We start from the raw sequence: 25,150 nt of genomic DNA, 5'->3' as shown, positions 1-25,150 counted from the left end.
TAAGTGGTGTGATACATTTGAATGGTTTGTAAGGCCTTTCAGAGGGCAGTTAAAAGTCAACAACATTGGTGTGGGTTTGAAATCATATGTACATAGACCATGCAAGGACAGCAGCCTTCCTTTGTCGCATGAACACGTGAAACGAGTAATGTTTATGACAGTCTGGTAGTTTCACGAGCATAAACAATGAGACTGGCATTTTATTCTATATTGACTTATTGAATTTAATTTTCCCAGCTGCTGTGGCATGATTTAGAAAATTGCCTCCAGTGCATTCATCCAAGATAGTGGATTGCTTGCAGTTAAATAAACACTAAACTATCCTTCCCCAGAATGAATCAGGAATTGCTGCTGCTCAAAACTGAGCTTTGATTCAAACAGGGAAGATTGATGGAGGAAAGCGAAGTCTCCTAATAAAAGGTGTTAGAAGAAATAAGAAAAATAATCATCGCACTAGAGATGAGAGGCTGGAAGCAAGCAATGATAGTATTCACAGACAAGATAATTTACTGAATTTTTCCCAAGAGCAAACTTGTGGACAATCACTAAATGTAACTCTGAAAATAGCTTAACGAAAACTTTATTGACTGCCTTCAAGGAAGGGAAGCTGCCAACTCTATTCAAATGATCCACACAATATGTTTGACTAAGTAAGTGGCTTATTCTTATCAATCATTCTTGGGATGTGGATGTCACAGATAAAGCTATAAAGCACAGATGATTCCTAGTTTCCCTACAGTATTATTTTTTATTTTAATAATTTAGTATAATTGAGGTTTTGCCAGACCATTTCAGAAAGCAGTTAAGAGTCACATTGTCGTGGACTTGAAGTCACAAACTCAATGTGAAAGTGCAATTCCTCAATTATGTTTAACAACTGAAGGTACTCAGTAGGACGATGGGTCTGTTGAATACTGTATGACCTTTCCATAGTAATGTTTGGTCACACTAACATGTTCAATTATCTTGCAAGACTCTAAAGCATTCAAATGCTAATAATGAACTGCAGTCTCATTAAGTATTATTTGACCAAAATACCCTGGTTCAGTTCCTCTTGCAGTGGGATTAAAATCTATTGCCCAAGACACCTCAGGATTAGAAAACATCAGATTAAGTAAAACAGCATGAAGGTCACTTCAGTAAAGCTCACAGACTGGAGGAAGGGAAAGTAGAGGAACACACTGAGGAGCTTCTAAATAATTATTCTGACTCCAACCTCAGAAGTTAGTGAGGCTTGGTATCAATGATAATAAGTGCAAGGAAGAGGAGAAAGTGCCTTAAAAATAAAATTCAACCTTTAGAAGCAATGGGGAGTAAAGCTGAGGACAGCTCCTTACCTTGAGAGTTGAGGTCTGTTAGTACCAGCATTGAACAGGGTAGGAGAAGCATGAGTAAACCACTTCTCAGACAGCAGGTTGTATGTTTCAATGGCAGCATCAATATCACGTTTGTGGATTCCAACAGCAACCCTCATGAGCATGTGCTGAGGCCGTTCTGCCACTGAGAAACAAGAATCCATGTCAAGCACAACATAGCATCTTATCAGTACATATAGAATGAACCTGAATCCAACACTACTATGAGACTGCCAGGATTCTTAGAGACACAACAGGTTCAGGCTAACTCAAAACACCCTCACTTTTTAAGGGCTACTGCACTGAATTGAGTTCAGCACTTCATCGCATGATGGGGTGAGTGCGGGAAACAACTGTACTATACTAATGGACTGTATCAGCCAAACATCCTCAAGTCAATTCCTATACATAATGGATACCTGAAATGCCTATCACAAACCACGCCACAAGAAAAGTCAATCAACCAAACTAATGCTGGTCAGCATTTCATTAGAACACTGTAACCAGTTCAGAAAGGAATGAATCTATTTTCCTACCAGTTCAGGGTCAAAGATTAAATATCACTAAAAAGGAGAGAGTTAAACCACTCCATTCTCTGCTCAATGCAGAGCCAAATCCTAGGAAACAAAAGGACACTAATTAACATCCTGAGGGGCCTTGACAGGGTAGATGTGGAAAGGATATTTCTACTTGCTTAAAAATGAAGAGTCACCCATTTAAACAAAACGTGACAAGGAAAAAAGTTTCAGAGGGTTGAGCGCCTTTAGAACTTATCCTCAAAAAGCAATGGAGGCAGAGTCTTTAAGGAGAAAATGAGGACTGCAGATGCTGGAGATCAAAGCTGAAAATGAATTGCTGGAAAAGCGTAGCAGGTCAGACAGCATCCAAGGAACAGGAGAATCGACATTTCAGGCATGAGTACTTCTTCAGGAATGGGAAGAAGGGCTCATGCCCAAAACGTCAATTCTCTTGCTCCTTGGATGCTGCCTGACCTGCTGCGCTTTTCCAGCAACACATTTTAAGCAGTGTCTTTAATACTTGTAATATGGACAGAAATTCTTGATAAACAAGATGATGTTATTATCTGGGGTAAGAGAAATATGGAGTTACCCAGACATCCGTGATTTTATTGAATGGTGATTGGGGTGCAGAGAGAGATTTGACAGATCAAGTCTCTACAGTGAAGGAACAAATTACAACTCCACTCGTGGTCGAGTAGAGTTGAAATGCCCATTAGCCATGATTAAATGGTGGACTGGACTCGATGGGCCGAATAGCCTTACTTCCACTCCTATGTTTTATGGTCTAAATACAATGCGGGATAAACACAGCAGGTCTGGCAGCCTTTGAAGAGAGAGAAAAACAAGATTCCACTGTGACTTCTTCAGAACTTTCTTTCCCATCAACGCTGTCAGACCTGCTGAGTTTATCCAACATTCTCTATTTCAGATTTCCAGCATCTATGGTATTTTGTCCTTGCTCTGCCAATTAAGGACTGAAATGATGGTTATGAAGAGAATTGTTGACTCCTCTCAGCTGACATATCTTCAGCAAGGGATCCAGTGAGATATCCAATCTCCGCTATCCTACACCAAGAGTTAACAGCAAATTAAACATACCTTTCCCATTGATCTTTAAAAGATAGGAACGCTCCAGTGTCTGTGAAAAAATAATGCAAACGTAAGCCAACACAAAAGTATTAACATAAAGTGAACACCACCTCATCAACCAGCTCACCTTGAATCCAAAGTAATTATATGAGAAGTCCCGGTCATAGATAATAGCAGAATTCAGGCGCTAAGTGAAAAGAAAAGAAAAGCATCACTTTAGAAGAAATCTGTTATTCAGCTAATCCCAAAGACATCTCACCCATTCAGATAGGTCCTGAGCATCAAACATTACTAGTCAGTATTTGCCCTGCCTATCATTTGTCTTAGCCTGCTTGGCACACTTTCCTCATTCCTGAAGAAGGGTTCATGCCCAAAACATTGATTCTACTGCTCCTTGGATGCTGCCTGACCTGCTGTACTTTTCCAGCAACACATTTTCACCTAATGCAATTAGCCTAGATCCTGGATCTATCCTGGTTCTTGTCAGTCAAAACATCTTAACATTATAACATTTGCACCTTCATGGTACACAAGGGAGTTAGAATTACACCTCACCAAACCCTGAATAAGAAAGCACTTACATCTTTGTTTTCCAGTACAATCTCCAACGTTTCTTTGGAAATCATGGGTGAATGAGAGTTAGTAAGAGGGTTCAAATAGTTATACAAATCTTCCATGACGTCTGCAAAAGAAAAAAAACAAAGGTATCAAGCAAAGAGGGATGTTAACCTAATCTAAGCTCATGGCTAAAACTTCTCATTCCTGGAACCATTCTAGTAAATCACTTCTACATTCTCTCCAATGCAACGGGTGGCGACTGCCTGGACCATGCTGCCAGAGGTGGTCGAAAAAGCAGACCATAGCAGCATTCAAGAAGCACCTGGACAAATACATGATTAGGAAGGTAATAGAGGTATGCAGATTCTGTAAGTGAACACAGCATTAGTATGGAAGGGGAAGGTGCGCCTGTGCAGGCCTGGAGGGCGGAGGGGCCTGTTCCTGTATTGTATAGTCTTTTGTTCATTCATACATTTCCTATGATGTGGCACCCAAAACTTTACACAATACTCCAGGTGGGTGGATGGGCTTGCTCCTGTTCTCTATGCCTCTACTAAATCAGAGAATTCTGATGCTTCACTTGTTGTCTCTCCACTCATCCTGCTACTCTCAATCATCTGTGTACATATATATCCAGGTCCTTCTGCTCCTGCACTTCGTTTGGAATTGTATCCTTGTTTTGTATTGTTAGATTAGATTGCCTACAGTCCACACCAGCCCTCTAAAGAGAATCCACCCAGACCCATTTGCCTTTGACTAATGTACCTCTCACTATGAGCAATTTAGCATGGCCAATTCACCTAACCTGCACACCTTTGGGGTGTGGGAGGAAACCGGAGCACCCAGAGGAAACCCACGCAGGCATGGGGAGAATGTGCTAACTCCACACAGACAGTCGCCAGAGGTTGGAATTGAACCCTGGTGCTGCGAGGCAGCAGTGCTAACCACTTAGCTCAGTCTTTCAGTTGTTCCTACCAAAATGCATCACTTCATTTCTCTACTCAAATCAGAATCTGTAAAGTGTGGAAGCAAGCCATTTGGCCCACCATGTGCACATCAACCCTCTGAAGAGCATTCTACACTATCCCTATAACCTTGCATTTCCTGTGGCTAATCCACTCACTCTACACTTTGGGCAATTCAGCATGGCCAATCCACCTAGCCTGCACATGGTTGGACTATGGGAGGAAACTCATGCAGACACAGGAAGAATGTGCAAATTGCACACAGAAATGAATCAGAGTCCCTGTTACTGAGAGGCAACAGTGCTAACCACTGAACCATCTAGTCACCCTAATGCTACTTGACATTGAAATTTGTCTGCCACCTACCCACCCCACTCCACCAACTTGCCTAGATATCTGCTTGATAGAATCAAGAGTCATTACAAAATCACCTGTCAATATGACGTTGGCCTGCATATTTGGTCAATCATTCTATCGTAAGTTCTCTCAAATATTACTCACCAGAGAAAACCTTTTTGGTTTCTTTGTGGAGGTTGGAGACTGCAATCCTTGCAGCAAGAATGGCATAGTCAGGATGCTTGGTGGTCATTGTAGCAGCTGTTTCTGCTGCTAGAGTATCTAGTTCGACAGTGGTAACGCCACTGTACAGACCCTGGATCACCTTCATCGTGATCTGTGCCTGAAAGACAAGTTGATCCATCACAGCAGGAAAGCAATGCACAAATTAGTCATCAATTGGTGTACAACCTACACAGATATTTAACTTGTCCTTTCAAAATGACCAGGAGAAAGTGAGGACTGCAGATGTTGGACATCAGAGCAGAGTGTGGTGCTGGAAAAGCACAGCAGGTCAGGCTGCTTTTTCAGCACCACACTCTTGACTTTAAGTGACTGACAACATTTGCAGCAGATTATCTAAACATCTTAGTGTTCTTCTGGCACTCATTACAACAAATAACAATTCCAAATTTATTGCTAATGACTAACATGACTTTTTACTTCAGGACAGTAAGGCACCAATCGGCTGACAAGTCTACAGACTCAAATTCCTTAGAAATTCAAAAAGGGTTTGCAAGGCAAAAGCATCTGTATGACTCATTGATTTTTCAGGAAGTGCTATAAAATCTCAAGAATGGAATAAAGAACAGTATAGCAGAACAGGCCCTTTGGCCCACCAAGACTGTGCAGACAAATTATGCCTTTCTGAACTGAAAACTTTTCACCTCTACATGGTCCATAACCCTCTGTTGTCTACATTTTCACATATCAGTCAAGATACCTCCTTGAATTTTGCTCCTATATTCACCTCCATCACCTCTTCTGGCAACACATTTAAGGCACTCACATACCTCTTTAAAAAAAACGTGCCTCTCACATCTCCCTTAATCTTACCACTTTATTGCCTTTAACCTACATTCCCTAGCAATTAACATTTCTAACCTGGGAAACCATCACCTGCCTTTTCTCCATCCATTTCCTAGAGTATTCTCTGTCCTGTCATACCTTCTGGCAATCTTCATTATCCGCAGCTCCCCCAATCTGTGTCATCCACAAGCTTACTGATCAGGCCACCTTCAATATCCTCCAAGTCATTTAAGCATATTACAAACAACAGGGATCTCAGCACCGATCCCTACAGGGCAATTAGATAATTGTATAGCATTAAAGAATATTAACAACTTGTACAGTTAGAAGTAGGGCCTTGGGCAGTATTATAGAACAGAGACCTAGGGGATCAGGAGCATAATTCTTGGAAGGTTGCATCTCATGTAAATGGGGTGGTTAAGGCATTTACCATAATTGCCTTCATTACTCAGACCATTAAGTGTAGGGGTTAGGACATTACGTTGAGGTTGTATAGGACACTGATTAGACCTCTTCCACAGTAGTGTCCAGTTCTGGTCACCTAATTATAGGAAGGATATTAAAGTTGAGAGGGCTCAAAAGATTTACCAGCTCGTTGAAGTGTTTGAATTATAAAGGAGAGGCTGAATAGGCTGTGATGTTTTTCATTGGAGAGTAGGAAGCTCCAATTTTTACAGAGTGGCGAGGAGATAGGGCAGAGAGAAGCGAGGGCTGCTGGGAAGGGTAAGTTTTTTTTTAAAATAGTGGGTGAGATCTAAGCCAGAGACAGCAGGGTCTCCCTCCCACCCACCTCTTCTTTTTTTTTCTCCCTCTTCCTTGTTTAGTCCTGTGTGGGCTTTCAGATTAGTAGGGTAAGGATGATAAGGCAGTTGCATATTCCTCCAGGAGAATGTGGCAGGTGAAAGACACAACACTTCTCCACTGGCCACATCTGCGGGAAGTGCACCCAACTCCAGCTCCTCGAAAACAGTTAGGGAACTGGAGCTGGACAAACTGCAGATCATCCGGGAGGCTGAGGGAAAAATTGAGGGGATCACTCCTCAGACACAGGATAAAGACAGCTGGGTTGCTGTCAGAGGGAGGAAAGAAAACCAACACACAGAGCAGGGATCTCCTGTGGCCACTGCCCTCAGCAACAAGTATACCGTTCTGGATACTGCTGGTGGGGACAGCCTACCAAGGATACATAGTTGCCAGATCTCCGGCACTGAGGCTCAGAAGGGAAGGGGAGAAAAAATAGAAAAATGCTAGCAGTAGGGGACTCAATAGTTAGATGGATTAACAGGAGATTTTGTGGTCAGGAAAAGGAGTCCCGGAAGATTGTCACCGATGGGGTGTACAAAATTCTGAAAGGGGAGTGTAAGCAGCCAGAAACCTAATCTAATATGTAGGGGTATGGGTGGGTTGCGCTTCGGCGGGTCGGTGTGGACTTGTTGGGCCGAAGGGCCTGTTTCCACACTAAGTAATCTAAAACATGGTTCGCAGGAGGCTCCACAGCACTGATGATGTCTCCTAGCCAGGGGACGAAACGTTTGCAACAAAAACTTCCAGCTCGGCGAACAGAACCACTACAACGGTACACATTGGTACCAATGATATAGCCAGGAAAAGGATTGAGGATACGAAAAGTGACTACAGAGAGCTAGGATGGAAGCTGAAGAGCAGGACAAGTTGAGTAGTGTTCTCAGGTTTGCTATCAGTGCAACGAGATACTGAGGTGAGCAACAGGCAGCTGGTGCAGGAGGGAAAGTTTCAAATACATAGACCATTGGGATGCCTTCTGGGGAAGGTGGGACCTGCACATGAAGGACAGATTGCACCGGAACTGGAGGGGCATAAATATACTGGGTGGGAGATTTCCACATGTGGTTCAGGAGGATTTCAACTAGTTTGGTGGAGGGGGAATGTAGTAAATCTATCAGGGAGGTTTTCCATGTGATGAAACAAAAGGAATCGGTTAAGATGTATCTGCTTTAACACAAGTAGTGTCAGAAATAAAAGTGGTGAACTTACAGCATAGATCAGTACTTGGGAGTATGATGTTGTGGCCACAATGGAGACATGGGTTCCACAGGGGCAGGAATGGTTGCCAGATATTCCTGGGTTTAGAACGTTTAAAAAGAAGGGGGTGGTTGTAGCGTTGCTAATCAGAGTGTGCATCACAGCTACAGTAATGACCGTTGTCCAGGAAGGTTTGTCTTCTGAGTCAGTATGGGTAAAAGCTAGAAACATCTAGGGAACAGCCACTTCATTGGGGGTTTTCTACAGACTCCCTAATAGCAGTACAGAGACTGAAGAACTCATGGGCTGACAGATTTTGGAAAAATGCAGATGTAGCAGGGCTGTTAAGGTGATTTCAATTTTTTCACTATTGACTGGGACTTCCGTAGTGCAAATGGTTTGGATGGAGCAGTTTTTGTCAGGTGTTCAGGAGGGTTCCCTAACTCAATATGGAGATAGGCCAACGAGGGGAGAGGCCATTTTGGATTTGATGCTCGGCAATGAGCCAGAACAGGTGTCAGATTGCGCGGTAGGAGAACACTTTGGTGACAGTGACCACAACTGCCTCACATGTAATATATCCTTGGAAAGGGAAAGGAGTTGGAAATGTGTTACAGGAAAAGCGCAGCTGATCAGACAGCATCAAGGAGCAGGAGAATCGACGTTTCGGGCATGAGCCCTTCTTCAGGAAGGGCTCATGCCCGAAATGTCAATTCCCCTGCTTCTTGGATGCTGCCTGATCTGCTGCGCTTTTCCAGCAACACATTGTCAGCTCTGATCTCCAACATCTGCAGTCCTCACTTTCTCCCAAAGGGAAAGGAGTAGTTACCAAGAGAAGATATTTAATTGGGGAAAAGGATATTATGACGCTCTCTGACAGGAGTTGTGAAATTGGGAGCAATTGTTCCACAGAAAGGGCACAACAGACATGTGGAGACTATTTAAGGAACAGTTGTCATGAGTGATGCAGAAATTTGTTCTCGAGACAGGCAAGAAGGGGTAAGATTAAGGAGCCTTGGATGACAAAAACAGAAGAGCTTCTCATCAAAAGGAAGAAGGCAGTTTACGTAAGGTAGAGGAAGGAAGGATCCAGCACAGCTTTAAAGGTTACAGGCCTCCTACAAAGTAGCTCAGAAATGGACTGAGGACAGCTAGAAGGGGGCACAAAAAAGGCTTGGCGGAAAAGATTAGGAAGAACTCAAAAGCATTTTACTTATACATGAGGAATAAGAGAATGATCAGGGAGAATGTAGGGCTGGTCAGAGGTTGCGTAGGAAACTTGTACACAGTCTGAGCAGATAGGGGAAGCCCTAAATGAGTTTTTTGCTTCTGTTTTCACTAAGGGACCATGTTGTGAATGAGAACTTTTGAGGAGTGGGGAAACAGGCTTGAACATATCAAGATTGATGAATTTGATGTGCTGGAAATTTTGGCAAAAGTTAAGATTAAGAAGTCTCCAGGGCCAGACCAGATTTATCCTAGGTTGCTCCAGGAAGTGAGCAAGGAGGTTGCTAAGCCGCTGGCAAACATATTTGCTTCCTTACTGTCCACTGGAGTCATACCAGAGCATTGCAGGGAGTTGCATGTTGTTCCTCTTTTCAAGAAGGGTAGTAGGGAAACCCTAGCAATTACAGACCAGTCAGTCTATGGTCAGCAAGGTTTTGAAAGAATTTTGAGGGATAGGATTTGATTACTTGGAAAAGCATAGCGTGATTAAAAGCAGTCAACATGGCTTTGAGAGGGACAGGTCAAGCCTCACATCTCATTGAGTCCTTTGAGGAGGTGATGAGACAGGCTGACAAAGGTCAGGTGGTGAATATGGTGTGTATGGACTTCAACAAGGAATTTGATAACGTTCCCCACGATAGGCTCATTCATAAAGTCAGGAGGTATGGAATACAGAAAAAGTTGGCTCCCTGGTTTCAGGATTGGTTGGCCAACAGAAGGCAGAGATTGGTTGTAGACGGAAAATATTTTGCCTGGAGGTCAGTGGTGACCCATAGGGCTCTGTTCTTCGGCCTCTGCTCTTTGTAGTTTTTATAAATGACTGGGATGAGGAGGTTGAGGGGTGGATTAGTAAATTTGCAGACAAAAAGGTTGGAAGTGCTGTCAATAGTATTGAAGGCTATTGCAGGCTGCAACGTGACAGACAGGATGCAGAGATGGGCTGAGAAATGGTAGACAGAGTGAAAACTGGATAAATGCAAAGCGATGCATTTTGGAAGGTCAAACTTGAATCTGAATATAGCATTAAAGACAAGATTTTTGGCAGTGTATAAGAACAGCAGGATCTTGGTGTTCAAGTGCATAGATCGCTCAAAGTTACCACCCAAGTGGATAGGGTTGCTAAGAAAGCATATGGTGTTTTGGCTTTCATTAACAGGGGGATCGAGTTTAAGAGCTGTAAGGTTTTTCTGCAACTCTAAAAACACTGGTGAGACCACACTTGGAATATTGTGTCCAGTTCTGGTCACCCTATTATAAGAAAGATACAGAGGCTTTGGAGAGGGTGCAAAGAAGGTTTCCCAAGATGCTGCCAGACTTCAGGGCTTGTGTTACGAAAACAGGTTGACTAAAATCTGACTTTTCTCTTTGGAGAAGAGGAAGAGAGGTGATCTGATCAAGATGTACAAGGTAATAACAGGCATGGATAAAGTCGATAGCCAGAGACTTTTCCCCAGGGCAGGATTGACTGCGAGGAATGGTCATAGTTTTAAAATGTTAGGAGGAAGGTCTAGAGGAGACATCAGAGGTAGGCTCTTTACACAGTTGTGAACGCATGGAATGCATTGTCAGCAGAGGTGGTGGAAGCTGAGTCATTAGGGACATTTAAGCGATAGGGACAGCACTGGATTGAGGGGTGCGTAAATTAGGTTATCTTATTTTAGATAAGGATTAATCCTTGGTGCAACATCATGGGCTGAAGGGCCTGTTCTGTGTTGTACTTTCCTATGTTCTAAGTTGAGAGGTGATTTTATGGAGGCTTATCAAATAAGGTGAATGGCAGACATCACTTCCCTAGGGTGGGGATTTAAAGACTAGGGAGCTTTTTTTTTAAGGCGAGAGTGGCAATATTCGTGCTTCAATATAAAAATAAATCATTTGGTCATCGCTGTATTGCTGTTTGTGGGTTTCATTTGTATACTAAGATCTTGCATTTATTATACTGTATGTCATAAGTTGGATGTGGAGCACTTTAGGGCATCCTAAAATCACAATGCAAGCTTTTCCCTAATGGTTCTATGCTTCACCAGGGAACACACTTAGCTCAGTGAATTGCTAATGATGATTTCAGATCAGTGACAACAGAAAATCATTAAAAAGCCACTCACCGGATCCACAAAGTCAGGATTCAGGCCATAGCACAACTTCTGTATTCGGGATGTTATCTTGTCAAACATGACCCGCTCTTGGCGACCATCTGAACAGCAAAACATTACAGGTTTAAGCACTTCTTCATCCATTATGCAGTCAATATCAGCTGTAATTTAAAAAGCATCTTTAGCATAATGAAAAGTTTCTGACTGACGTAAAGGAGGGAGAGACACAGACAGAGAGGATTAGGAAAGGAATTCGTAATACACAAGAGCATCAAGACATTATCAGCAAAAGGTGAGGGAATCAGTGGTGGAGATGCAAAGTCTGTGGCTCAACTCCTTCAGACAGGAGGCCACTCAACCTTTAGCTCATGGCCAACGTAATTGTGGCTATTTTTGTACAGGTGGTTCTCCTATAGACAATAGGTGCAGGAGTAGGCCATTCTGCCCTTCAAGCCTGCACCACCATTCAATATGATCATGGCTGATCATCCTTAATCAGTACCCTGTTCCTGCCTTATCTCCATAACCCTTGATTTCACTATCCTTGAGAGTTCTATCCAACTCTTTCTTAAATGAATCCAGAGACTGGGCCTCCACTGCCCTCTGGGACAGAGCATTCCACACAGTCACCACTCTCTAGGTGAAGAAGTTTCTCCTCATCTCTGTCCAAAATGGTCTACCCCATATTTTTAAGCTGTGTCCTCTGGTTCGGCACTCACCCATCTGGGGACTCATGCTTCCTGTATCCATAGTGTCCAAATCTTTAATAATTTTATATGTCTTAATCAGATCCCCTCTCAGTCTTCTAAACTCATGGGTATACAAGCCCAGTCGCTCCAGTCTTTCAGCGTAAGGTAGTCCTGCCATTCCAGGAATTGACCTCATGAACCTACACTGCAGTCCCTCAATAGCCAGAATGTCTTTCCTCAAATTTGGAGACCAGAACTGCACACAATACTCCAGGTGTGTCTCACCAGGGCCCTGTACAGCTGGAGAAGAACCTCTTTGCCTCTATACTCAATCCCTCTTGTTATGAAGGCCAGCATGCTATTAGCCTTCTTCACTACCTGCTGTACCTGCATGCTGATCTTCATTGACTGGTGTACAAGAACACCCAGATCTCTCTGTACTGCCCCTTTACCTAAATTGATTCCATTTAGGTAGTAATCTGCCTTCCTGTTCTTGCCACCAAAGTGGATAACCATACATTTATCCACATTAAACTGCATCTGCCATGCATCTGACCACTCACCTAACCTGTCCAGGTCACCCTGTAATCTCCTAACATCCTCCACACATTTCACCCCGCTACCCAGCTTAGTATAATCAGCAAATTTGCTAATGTTATTACTAATACCATCTTCTATATCATTAACATATATTGTAAAAAGCTGCGGTCCCAGTACTGATCCCTGCGGTACCCCACTGGTCACTGCCTGCCATTCCGAAATGGAGCCGTTTATCGCTACTCTTTGTTTCCTATCAGCCAACCAACTTTCATTCCAAGTTAGTACTTTGCCCCCAATACCATGCACCCTAATTTTGCTCACTAACCTCTTATGGTGGGACTTTATCAAAAGCTTTCTGAAAGTTCAGGTACACTACATCTACTGGATCTCCCTCATCTATCTTCAGAGTTACATCCTCAAAAAATTCCAGAAGATTACTCAAGCATGATTTCCCCTTCATAAATCCATGCTGACTCTGACCTATCCTGTTACTACTATCCAGATGTGTCATAATTTCATCCTTTATAATAGACTCCAGCATCTTTCCCACCACTGAGGTCAGAATAACTGGTCTGTAATTTCCTGCTTTCTCTCTCCCGCCTTTCTTAAAAAGTGGTACAACATTAGCCACCCTCCAATCCGCAGGAACTGATCCTGAATCTACCGAAAATCTATGGAAAATAATCACCAACGTATCCACAATTTCTCGAGCCACTTCCTTCAGTACCCTGGGATGTAGACCACCAGGCACCGGGGACTTTTCAACTTTCAGACCTAACAGTCTCTCCAACACCAATTCCTGGCAAATATAAATTCCCTTAAGTTCAGGTCCTTCAGCCACTGTTATCTCAGAGATTGCTTGTGACTTCCCCAGTGAACACAGATCTGAAGTACCAATTCAACTCTTTTGCCATTTCTTTGTTCCCTGTAATATATTCCCCTGTTTCTGTCTTCAAGGGTCCAATTTTAGTCTTAACCATTATTTTGCCTTTCACATACCTAAAAAAGCTTTTACTATCCTCCTTTATATTTTTGGCCAGTTTACCTTAGTACTTCTTTTTCTCTGCGTATTTCCTTCTTAGTAATCCTCTGTTCTTTAAAAGCTTCCCAGTCCTCTGTTTTTCCACTTCTCCCAGCTTGGGAGAAAACATTTCTTCAGCTAGCTTGTATGTTTGAATGAGATCACCTCATTCTTCTAAAGCCTAGACACTACAGGTCTAGCATGGTTAATCTTTCCACAAGGACAATACCCCCATGCCAGGGCTCAGACCAGTGAACCTATGTTGCACTCTGAATGGCAAGTAATGTTTTCTTTAAATAAGGAGACAATACTGACGCAACAACATGGAGTGAGAAGATCTGTGGGTCAACAATTATGACTTTCTGGCCAGAGACAGACCCACCTACCACATGTAACATGTTTGAACAGGTTGATTAAAACTAGTTTAAAGGGGAGAACAGCTGAGTGTGTGTGAATAATGCTGCAAGACTGAGGGGTTAGTGTGTGGACTGAGTGCCTGGTTTGATACAGAAGTGGTCACACCAAGGCTCTACAAGACAACTTTTTCAGCCATTTCTATTTTGGGGATCTACATCTACTATTCAGAACCATAATTTTGAACACTTATCAAATTGTCTCAATGCTCTCTGCACTCAAGACGAGAACAGCCACCTCTGATCAATCCATACTGTTGAAACTCATTTCAAGAATGGCTGTTGTAAATAGTTTCCCTATCTTCACTAATACTAATACACTTTCTACCTTAAATGTGGTGCCAATACATGCCCCGAGATCTCCTTTAAAAATGTACATGTTATTTTATATCAACACCGTTTTCTTCAGACCAAAATTAATTATCTCAGACTTCTCTGCATTAAATTAATGCTGTCACACATCTACTTATTCCACCAGTGTGTTCAAGCTTTTTGCAAGGTTACTTCTCTCTTCCCAGTTCATAATACATGCAAGTTTTGTATCATTTCCACTGTCCTTGCAAATCCATATCGAGATCCACTCACTGAAGGTCAGAGAAAAGCCACAAGTCCACCTCTGCAGCAATCAGCAGCCTGTAAATACCAAACAGAACAAACACTTTATGGTGTCTAAACCTTAGCCAAGGTCATAGATTCTGGGACCTGCCACCCATTGCCCAACGTTACAAAGGTCCGGTCTGGCTGGTTGAAGATTGATTAACGAGCCTTGCAAAATTGTACACCCAGAGGTATAACAGAGGGTGTACCACGTTCCAATAGTCGTCCAACGATTTCTGAGAACATCTGCTGCAATCTGCAAGCATTTGTTTTATAATAACTTATCTTGAATGAGTTAAAACTAACCTTTGACATCCTCTCACTTGACATTTATAAACTTTACATTCTTCCGAAACCGTGTCCATTTCACCAGCGTCTGACTTATTTCGGTCCCCATACATTCGAAAGCTCACAACTTGTTATCGCCGGAATAGTTTCGCTTTGATACGCGGGGCGAGAGTTTGACCCGAGACCCTGCTCTCTACCCACGTCTCTCTCTCCAGTTTCCTGATCCATAGCCCAGTTTAAATTCACTTTTATATGCTGAGTTGCAGCGCGGTTCACTCAATTCCCGCCACTCTTATAACCAACTGCTTCGGCGCCAAATTCAAACTATACTCAGGCGGGAGAGGGGGGCGAGGGAACAAAGAACACTGTATATAAAGGGAAGTGGAACCGGGGGAATTACAGGGAGCTGCAAAGAATAGAAAGAAACACTGGAAAGAGGATTTTTTTTTTAAATCAGACAAAGTAATGGACAGTTATAATCAGAGGCAGGGCAATCGCACTTTAGTCCTGCATAATAGAGAAAACTAAAGCTATCAGGAGGACAGCAGGTACACAAAGCTATAGGTTGACAAAGCAGTCAGTCAGCGCCAGAACAGAACAGAAATTAAACCAACAATTACAAATTTCCTCCAGACCAGGCATGGAAAGGTTCACCATTCGTCAGCCTTGCAAGAACCTGCACCAAACACTCTAAAGAAGTCCTATTGGACTAGAAATCTCAACTCTGCCTATAGATGCTGCCAGCCCTGTTGAATTTCTCTAGCAGTTCGTGTTTTTTAACTGCAGAAAATCCCAAATATCTAGCTCACACGACCCCGAGCTAGGGTGAGGGTTTACAGTGGCACTGGACCCAGTGATTCGCTGAGCTCATCTGAAAATGTCTAATAACTACACCCCGCAGTGCTCTCGATCTGTACTGACAGGGGGCTGGCACAATGATCAAACATACCTACACACAGTCAAACATCTGCCCACATTCAAAGCTTCCCATTTCTCATGCCCCATTTATAACGGGGACAGTCCATGTAAACATGTCACACCCATGGAGAGAGCGCTCCCGCTGGCAGCAGGAGGTAACTACACGGTGACATGTTTACATTGGCAGCTCCCACTAGGAATGTGAACACATGGATTTAAAATGGATATAGTCTAAATAATTTGACAATGAAATGGGAGACTGAATGTTATACAAGGATTAAAATCAGGAGGTGGCCATTCAGCCCTGAAATCCTGCTGTTCTATTTAATAATATCATGGATGATGAATCTACACCCCCTGTCCACCTCTGATAACCCCTCATCCCTTCAACAGGAGTCTTGACAATTTCTGCATTACAAATGTTCATGGATCCTGCTTCCACCGCCTTTTCAGAGACAGACAGACACACACAGACAGACACACACACAGACAGACAGACACACACACACAGACAGACAGACACACACACAGACAGACAGACACACACACACACAGAGACAGAGGGAGAGATTCCCCTGACTTCAGTGTGAAACCAGCGAGCCCAGGGTGCGGGCTGTCCCACAACAGTGAGAGTCTCCTCTCTCCACACCCGCCCGTCCCCGTAAACACCTTCAGGGTCTCATCTTTCAGTAAAGACCTTACACACGGGGGGGGGGGGGGGGCACGGCACCCAGGGGACCAGGCCCATCGCTCCCCAACCCGGGGGTAAAGCTGCCCATCCCCAGGGGGGTGGCTGCACCCCAAATCCCACACCCTCCCAGAGGTCAGGCCCGTCCCTCACCGGGATACACTTCCTCCCCATCTCCCCTCCCGGTCTATACCACCCGCTATCCCCTCTCTGTCGTTAGGGTCGGGGTCCATGTCCCCGTCCCCACCCCCGGACTCAGTACCTCTCTTGATGACGAACATGTTGCCGAGGCCCGGAGTCTGTGTGTGTCTGAGGGCCGGGGGAGATCGGTCAGTGATCTTCTGCTGACGATCGGTTGAAGACTCTCTGGAGACCGGGATGTGGACCCGCTGCCGCTCGAACTAAAGCCGCGCGCGCCTTTCCCGCCGGAATATTAATCGGCCTCGCGGCCAATCACGACCAGCGGGGCCCGCCTTCGACCAATGGGCGGCCGGGGACGGTGCCGGGCTCCGCCAGTCGAGACGGAGCCCGCTTGGCCGCCGTTGCCATGGCAATGTGGGGCCTGCTGCTGCCGGTGAAGCCAGGGCCTCGATTAGAGAGGATCCCACCCAGTTCCAGGCCCTCCCTGTCGATAGGTCAACCGCCTTCAAACAAAGTGAAAAATCACACACAACAGGTTGTAATCCAACAGGTTTATTTGGAAGCACTAGCTTTCTGAGTGCTGCTCCTTCATCAGGTGGCAGTGCTCCGAAAGCTAGTGCTTCTAAATAAACCTGTTGGGCTATAACCTAATGTGTGTGATTTTTAATTTTGTACACGCCAGTCCAACACTGGCTCCTCCAAATCATCACCATCGAACAAGGGCTCAGACTAACAACATGAGGAATCCAGGAGCAGAAAGAGCCACTTGCCAACCTTTCCAACCAACATGCTCTGACATTTTAATTAATATCTCAGAAATTAACAGAATGTGCAAACTAATATCTGACAATATGAAGTCTAATTGCACTTCCCTGCAGGAAAATTAAGGGAGAACAAGCTGTAAAATAAATCTTGTCCCAGATCACCAGGACAGGATGCATTCTCACACTGTGCCATGGGCGACATACAGAGACACTGAGCCCACATCCCCAAAGGAAACTCATTATGAGATCTTATAAAAGGTCATTGACCTGAAACTCTGTCACATCTTACATGTTGCCTGACTTGCTGAGAAATTTAAACTATCGTGAATCCTTATGGAAATCACTGAAATGAACATTTCTATGCAGCATTACTTTATTGACAACAAATAGGTGCAGTAGCAGACCATTTGGACCTTTCAGTCTGTCTCAAACATTCATAGCTGATCTTTGACCTCAATCCCACTTGTTATAAGTGAATTCTGTCTAGGTATTCTAAATCTCCGGAGAATAGTCCCTGACACTCGGCTAACTACTCTACACTAGGGCTATGGTTCAGATCAACCGAGTTCTGCCTCCACACTCTGCCGACCGCGGACTGTCCTTTAACCCTTGACTTCAAGGGAGACTGTCCACAAGGTCCCGTCCTAGGAGGCGAACTCCAAGCTGTCAGCACCAGCCCTCATCCCCTCCGGCTACCGCTTTTCCCGTGGCAAATCGAAATGCTGCGAGACACACAAATGAGCAACGGATGTTTATTTCAAACTTGCAAGTTTGGGCGGCTTCCAAAAAATAAAGCTTCGGAAAATCGCGACGGAAGATTTTACAGCACTGATATTTATACATTATTTTTACATGTAAAAACATTAATGACAATTCCATTGGTTAAAACATTTCACGCTTTTCTCTGCCAATTCTTTGATTTATATTGTTTTTAACAATTCCATTGGTCAAAACCTTTCACACTTCTCTCTGCCAACGCTTTGATTATCTGTATGTTTCTAATATTCTGAGAGCTACTATTGTATCATGGCCACCTGTTTCTTAAACATTATTTTTCTCTATCCCAGGCCTTGGTTATCTGTATGTTTTTAATATTTTAAGAGCTTCTATTGTATTATTGCCAAGGTTACCTAGCTTCATAGCAGCCTAGTTTTAATTAACAGCTTACGTCAGTTTCATTCAAGGTTACAAACCGCCATGTTTTTGACATAACAGTTTCTCCCTGTTTCCAGGCTAACTTACATTCAGTCTCACAGTTCGCCCTTACTTATTAACCCTTAGTTAAACTGCAGAAATTACATCACCCATATCACACTTTGTCTCACTCTCTCTCAATACCAAAAAGAACTCTGTCTTGAATGTACTCACTGACTGAGAATCCATTAGTCATAGCTGATGGAGACCATATGGGTCAAATGACCTTCTGTGATGCTGTGATCTTCAACATCACTTCACCAGCTTTGAATACAAACCAGTTCCAGCAAGGTTCAAATGGTGACTGTTGAGAGCATATCCTCCCATGATCAGTAGCAGTGAACCAGAATGTGGAAAAGGCAGTTGAGAAGTTTCTCTCAACAGTCAGTGGTGTGCCATTTCTCATCATGACATCCCCATACAGCTGACTGAGTTGTAAGGTGTGTGATTTGTATATAAATTATTCGGATTGTGAACGAGAGGTGTATGGGTTTGAGCAGTCTGTCTGAAAGAGTTGAATGATTAGCCCTATTAGTTTCAGCTTGGACCAGTTTGTAGAAGTGTTGACTGACGCTGGATACATAAAACAGTTACTTCTGAGAAAGGGAGGTAGTATAGTTTGGCCCTGCACACTTTGGAGTTTAGAAGAATGAGAGGAGATCTTATTCAAACATACAGATTCTTAGGGGACTTCACAGGGTAGATGCTGAGAGGTTGTTTTCCTCTGTGATTAAGTTGAGAACCTGAGGTCAAAATCTCAGAGTAAGGGGTCACCCAGTTAGATTAGAGGTGAGGAGGACTTTTTTCTGTCAAACCTGAGGAACCCTTTACCACAGGGGGCTGGTGAGGCTGAGTCATTAAGTATATGCAAAACTCAGATTTTTAATCAGTAAGGGAATCAATTTTGTTCCGGGAAAGAAGATATTCACATTGTTACCTGTCACTGGAGAACCATTAAATGCATGGTCACCAAAGATCCTCAGACAGCATCTTCTAAACTCATGACCACTACCACCCAGATGAACAAGGGCAGCAGACACATAGGAATACCACCTTTGTTCAAGTTTTCTTCCAATGCACGTACCATCCTGACTCATAAATATATTGCATTCCTTCAGTGTTGCTAGGTCAAAAACCTGGATTTCCTGCATAAAGGCATTATGGGTCAACCTACAGCATATACATTGCAGTGGTTCCAGAGGACAGCTCACTACCATTTTCTCAAATGCAACTAGAGATGGACAAAAATATCTTGTCCCAACCAGCAATGCCCACACTCTACAAGTGAATAAAAGTAATCAAGAAATAACTCAATGATGTGAAATATGTAATGAATACTCTAAGCAGAAGAAATAATCAGTGAATATCATGTTAACATGTTGAAAATTGTTGTTGAACTGAGAGACCCAGGGAGTTTAGGTACATATCTCTTTGAAAGTTGCATCACAGGTAGACAGGATGATTAAGAAGGTGTTTAGAACACTTGCCTTCATTGCTCAGACCATTGAGTATAGGAGTTGGGACATCATATTGCGTTTTTTACAGGAGGTTAGTGAGGCCACTTTTGGAATACTGTGTACAGTTCCGATTGCCCGAGGATAAAAAGCATATTATTAAATTGAAAAGATTTACAAAGATGTTGCTGGGACTGGAAGGTTTGAGTTAACATAGAACATTACAGCACAGTACAGGCCCTTCAGCCCTCAATGTTGTGCCAACCTGTGAAATCAATCTGAAGCCCATCTAACCTAGACTATTACATTCTTGTCCATATGTCTATCCAATGACCATTTAAATGCCCTTAATGTGAATCTACTACTGTTGCAGGCAGTGTGTTCCACACCCCTACTACTCCCTGAGTAAACTACCTCTAACATCTGTCCTATGTCTATCACCCCTCAAATTCAACCTATGTTCCCTCATGCTAGCCATCACCATCTGAGGTAAGAGGCTCTCACTGTCCACCCTATCTAACCCTCTGATTGTCTTATATGTCTCAATTAAGTCACCTCTCAACCTTCTTCTCTCTCATGAAAATAGCCTCAAGTCCCTCAGCCTTTCTTTGTGAGACCTTCGCTCCATACCAGCCAACATCCTGGTAAATCTCCTCTGTATGCTTTCCAAAGCTTCCACATCCTTCCTATAATGCGGTGACCAGAACTGCACGCAATACTCCAAGTGCAGCCGCATCAGAGTTTTGTACAGCTGCAGCATGACCTCATGGTTCTGAAACTCAATCCTTCTACCAATAAAAGCCAACACACCAAATGCCTTCCTTTTTTTTCTTTTTTTTTATGACCAATTCACCTGACCCGCATATCTTTGGACTGTGGGAGGAAACCGGAGCACCCGGAGGAAACCCACGCAGACACGGGGAGAACGTGCAAACTCCACACAGTCAGTCGCCTGAGTCGGGAATTGAACCCGGGTCTCAGGCGCTGTGAGACAGCAGTGCTAACCACTGTGCCACCGTGCCGCCCTCAAATGCCTTCTTAACAATCCTATCAACCTGGGTGGTAACTTTCAGGGATCAATGTACAGTACATAGATCCTTACCATTAGCCCAGTACTCTGCATTCCTGTTACTTCTTCCAAAGTGAATCACCTCACAGTTTTCCACATTAAGCTCCATTTGCCACTCTCAGCCAGGCTCTGCAGCTTATCTTTGTCTCTGTAGCCTAAGCATCCTTCGGCATTATCCACGATTCCACCAACTTTAGTCATCATTTGGAGACACCAGTGTTGGACTGTGGTGTACAAAGTTAAACATCACACAACACCAAGTTATAGTCCAACAGGTTTATTTGGAAGCACTAACTATCAGAGTGTTGCTCCTTCACCAGGTAGTTGTGGAGAATAAGATTTTAAGACACAGAATTTATAGCAAAAGTTTACAGGGAGGGCTTTAGATTTTTGATTCATTGATTGATGGGACCTGTACAAGTTTGACTGGAATGGATCCAATATTCTTGCTAAGAGGGTTGCTCATGCTGTTGGGCTAGACTTGAACAGATTTCACTGATTTAAACAGATTTGGCAGGTGGGTAGGGCACAGAGGTGGACAGTCAGGAGCAAGGTCCAATCAGATATAGAAGAAATACGAGGACAGTCCAGTAGGCAGAGACGACATGGTTCAGATAATGCACATGGGCGGACTGGAAAACAAAATTGTATCTAATATGTTGAAAGGAAGTGGTAAGGCAGATTAACTTAGTGCATTGATCAGCACGCACAAATATGATATTGTTGCAATCACTGAGACATAACAGAAGGAAGGGCAGGACTGGCAGCTCAACATTCCAGGGTAAAGAAATTTCAGGCACAGTGGAGGGATACAGGAGAGGTGGGGGCAATGCATTACTGATAAAGGAGACCATCACCGTAGGCATGAGAGCTCTCCAAATGAGGCCATCTGGGTAAAACTTAGAATTAAAGAAGAGGCAAATACTTTGTTGGGATTTACTTCCAGGCCAGCCAACAGTCAGAGGGAGACCGAGGAACAGAAATGTAGGCAAATCACAGGCAGATGTGAGAGGAATTGGGTTATAGGATTTCACCTTTGCTAACATTACATGGAATCAGCTTAACGTGACGGGATTAGACAGAGAGGTCATTTTAAAAGGCAGGTGGAGGAGCTTTTTGTGGCAGTACATGGATCATCCGACTAGAGATAGGGCAGTGCTAGACCTAATCGTAGGGAATGAAGATTGTCAAGTGGTTGACGTTTCAGTGGGTGAGCATTTTGGGAAGGTGACTATAACTGCAACTTTCAAAGTCATTATGGAAAAGGATAAGGACAGGCAGAATTTATGTGTCTAATTTGGGGGAAAGCCAATTTCAATGTCACTAGACAGGATATGGATGACATAGACTGGAAGCAGCTACATGCAGTTAAGTCTGCGTGTGGAACATGGGGATCTTTTAAAAGTAGTATAGTGAGAATTCACAGCCAACCTGTTCCTCTAAGAGTGAAGGGCAGCAAGTTCAGGGAACTCTGAATGCCAATGGATATTATGAGTTCGATAAAGAAAAAGAAAGAAGTATATGTTGGGTACAGCACAAAACAAGCAGGGAGTGCCTTTCAAAAGTATGGAGAGTTATAGTAGATTGGTTAAAAAAGAAATTAGGAAGGAAAGATTGGCCATGAAATATCTTTGGCAGGTAGGAAAACCCCATATTTCATAAATTGATGAAGAGAAAAAGAATTGCCAAGAAAAGAGTGGGACCTATTCGAGATGAAAGGAGCAGCCTGAGAATGGAGTATGAGGACATGGGTGAGGTCTTAAATTAATATTTCTCATCTGTGTTCACAGATCAGAAAGACAATGTAGGTGGGGATTTTGGTTGGGAAGGTGGGGTTCCAGAACATGTTAAGATTAATGAGGAGGAAGTAATAGATGTTTTAGTGGGCAAAAAGGAGCATTAATCTCAGGCTACTACGGGAGCTAAGGGAGGAAATTGCTGGGGGTCTAGTGGAGACATTTAATACTTCGCTGATGTAGTGCCAGATGACCAGAGGATAGCTAATGTGTTCAAGAAGGGCAGCAGGTGTATGGCAGGTAATTACAGACCGTTTCGTTTGACATCAATGATTGGGAAATTATTGGGAAAAAAAAATCTGAGGGACAGGATTAATCAACACTTGAAAAGGCAGGGATTGATCGAGAATAGTCAGCATGGATTTGTTAAAAAGAGATCCTAATTGACAAATTTAGTTGAGTTTTTCTTTGAAAAGGTGACTCAGTATATTAATGAGGGTAGTGTAGTTGATGTGGTGAGGTCTTTGGATGTCGGTGAGGCCCTTGACAAGGTCCCACACGGAAGGCTGGTCCGCAATGAAAGAACCAATGGGATCCAAGGCATGTTGGCAAACTGGATCCAAAATTGGTTTGCATATAGGAGACAAGGGGGGGATGGTGGAAGAATGTTTTTGTGATTAGAAGCCTATGATAAACAGTGTACAAAAAAAGATCGGTGCTGGGCACTTGTTGTTTGTTACATAAATTGACAACTTGGATGTGAATGTAGAAGGTAAATTTGTAGACAACATGAAAATTGGTGGGTGTTGTAGATAGTGAGGAGGGTTGTCTCAAGATACAGTCTGATATTGATCAGCTGGTAAATTGGGCAGAGCTATGGCAGATGGAATTTAATCCTGATAAGTGTAAGGTGATGCATTTTGGGAGGTCTAATAAGAGAAGGTCCCCAGGGAGTAATGAGCAATAAAGGGACCTTAGTGTACAAGACCATAGATCCCTGAAGGTGTCAGCACAGATAGGCAGGGTGGGGAAGAAGGCATACAGGATGCTTGTCTTCATTATCCAGGGTGTACAATATCAGAGCAAGGAAGTCTTGTTACAACTCTATAAAACATTGGTTAGGCCACAGATGGAACAGATGACTCCATTTATCTCTCCACCCTGGAGGGTCCCTGCCTTCATTCCTGATGAAGGGCTTTTACCCGAAATGTCGATTTTCCTGCTCCTCAGATGCTGCCTGACCTGCTGTAATTTTTCAGCACCACTCTGATCTAGCCACAGATAGAACACTGTGTGCAATTCTGATTGCCACAACATTGGATGGAAATGATTATATTGGAGAGGGTGCAGAGGAGATTCACCAGGATGTTGCCTGGGATGGAAAGGCTCAGTTATGAGGAGAGACTGGATAGGCTGGGTTTGTTTTCCATGGAGCAGAGGAAGCTGAGGGGGAATCTGATTGATATATACAACACTATTAGAAATAGACTGAGGAGATCATGAGAATCTTTTCCCCATGGCAGATGTGTTTAAGACCAAATGGGATAAGTTTAAAACGAGGAGCAGTGGTATAGAGGAGATCTGAGAAAAACATTTTCACCCAGAGGATGGTAGAAATATGGAACACGCTGCATGAGAGAGTGGTGGAGGTAGGTATTTTTAAGAGGCATCTGGATTAGCAAAGTAGGCTATGGATCAACTGCCAGTAAATGGGTTTAGGTTAGTTTGGTGTTTGTTGGTTGGCACAGAAGGGCTGAAGGGCCTGTTTCTCTGCTGTATGACTCTAAGATTATAAAAATAAAATTAATGGTTAAATTATTTTTGTTTCAGCAGCAGGAAGAGCGGGAACATCGACCGGGGGCTGACGGGAAGGTGAATCACTGATTTAAAAACTTACCTTGCCAGTAGACGGAGCGCGCACTGAGCAGGAGCGGGCAATGGACTGCTGGGTAAATGAAGTCATATATTTGGGTGCTGGCATAAACTGAAACACTATTTAGGTAGTGTCTCCCATCCATCCTCCTCCTTGAACCAAAACAAATGGTTCTGTGCACCGGATTGGTAAGGTAACTAGTCTTTTTTATTCCATATTTTTATTTTTTTAAACATACTTTTATTAAAAAAAGGAAAACTTTTTCTTTTGAATATTACAACAAATATAAAAGCAAACAATTCAAACCAATGTTAAAAAACAAACCCACTAATTACATAAATAAATAACTAATAACTAAGCTAAAAAAGAAAAATCTTAACAATAATAATAATGATAATAATAACCATAGCAGCTCAGAAAAGCAAAGCAATAGCCTTTGATTGCATACATTTATACATATTCATATGTCCGTAGTTCCTCCTCTCTGGATACCAAACCCATTACATAGAATTACCCTGGCTACATAAAGGCTCTTACTGGTATGGTGAAAACATCTGTACCCAGGCAGTCCAAAAAGGGCTGCCACGTCTG

General features: G+C 43.2%; 1 protein-coding gene across 4 annotated transcripts in view; it reads right to left on the bottom strand.

Annotated features, from left to right (window-relative positions):
• Nucleotides 1–16,729, bottom strand: part of rrm1 (ribonucleotide reductase M1 polypeptide) — a 35,559-nt gene extending 18,830 nt beyond the window's left edge. Inside the window, exons 1-7 of one of the 4 annotated variants that reach the window (XM_060826385.1) lie at nt 16,591–16,729; nt 11,187–11,275; nt 4,990–5,167; nt 3,547–3,647; nt 3,093–3,152; nt 2,975–3,014; nt 1,338–1,500 (exon numbers count right to left, since the gene is read on the bottom strand). In XM_060826385.1, the coding sequence (XP_060682368.1) occupies nt 1,338–1,500; nt 2,975–3,014; nt 3,093–3,152; nt 3,547–3,647; nt 4,990–5,167; nt 11,187–11,275; nt 16,591–16,609 (650 nt within the window). In that variant the 5' untranslated portion in view covers nt 16,610–16,729. Of the gene's footprint in view, nt 1–1,337; nt 1,501–2,974; nt 3,015–3,092; nt 3,153–3,546; nt 3,648–4,989; nt 5,168–11,186; nt 11,276–14,422; nt 14,442–14,740; nt 15,003–15,671; nt 15,690–16,590 lie in introns of those variants that run through there. The other 3 variants (XM_060826388.1, XM_060826386.1, XM_060826387.1) reach the window with 3 other exon arrangements.
• Nucleotides 16,730–25,150: the final 8,421 nt, after the last annotated feature.

Source organism: Hemiscyllium ocellatum, chromosome 6 (genome assembly GCF_020745735.1).
Source record: "Hemiscyllium ocellatum isolate sHemOce1 chromosome 6, sHemOce1.pat.X.cur, whole genome shotgun sequence".
NCBI classification, from domain to species: Eukaryota; Metazoa; Chordata; class Chondrichthyes; order Orectolobiformes; family Hemiscylliidae; genus Hemiscyllium; species Hemiscyllium ocellatum.
Note: the sequence above shows the minus strand (reverse complement) of the source record. Positions and strands in the feature narration are given on the sequence as shown.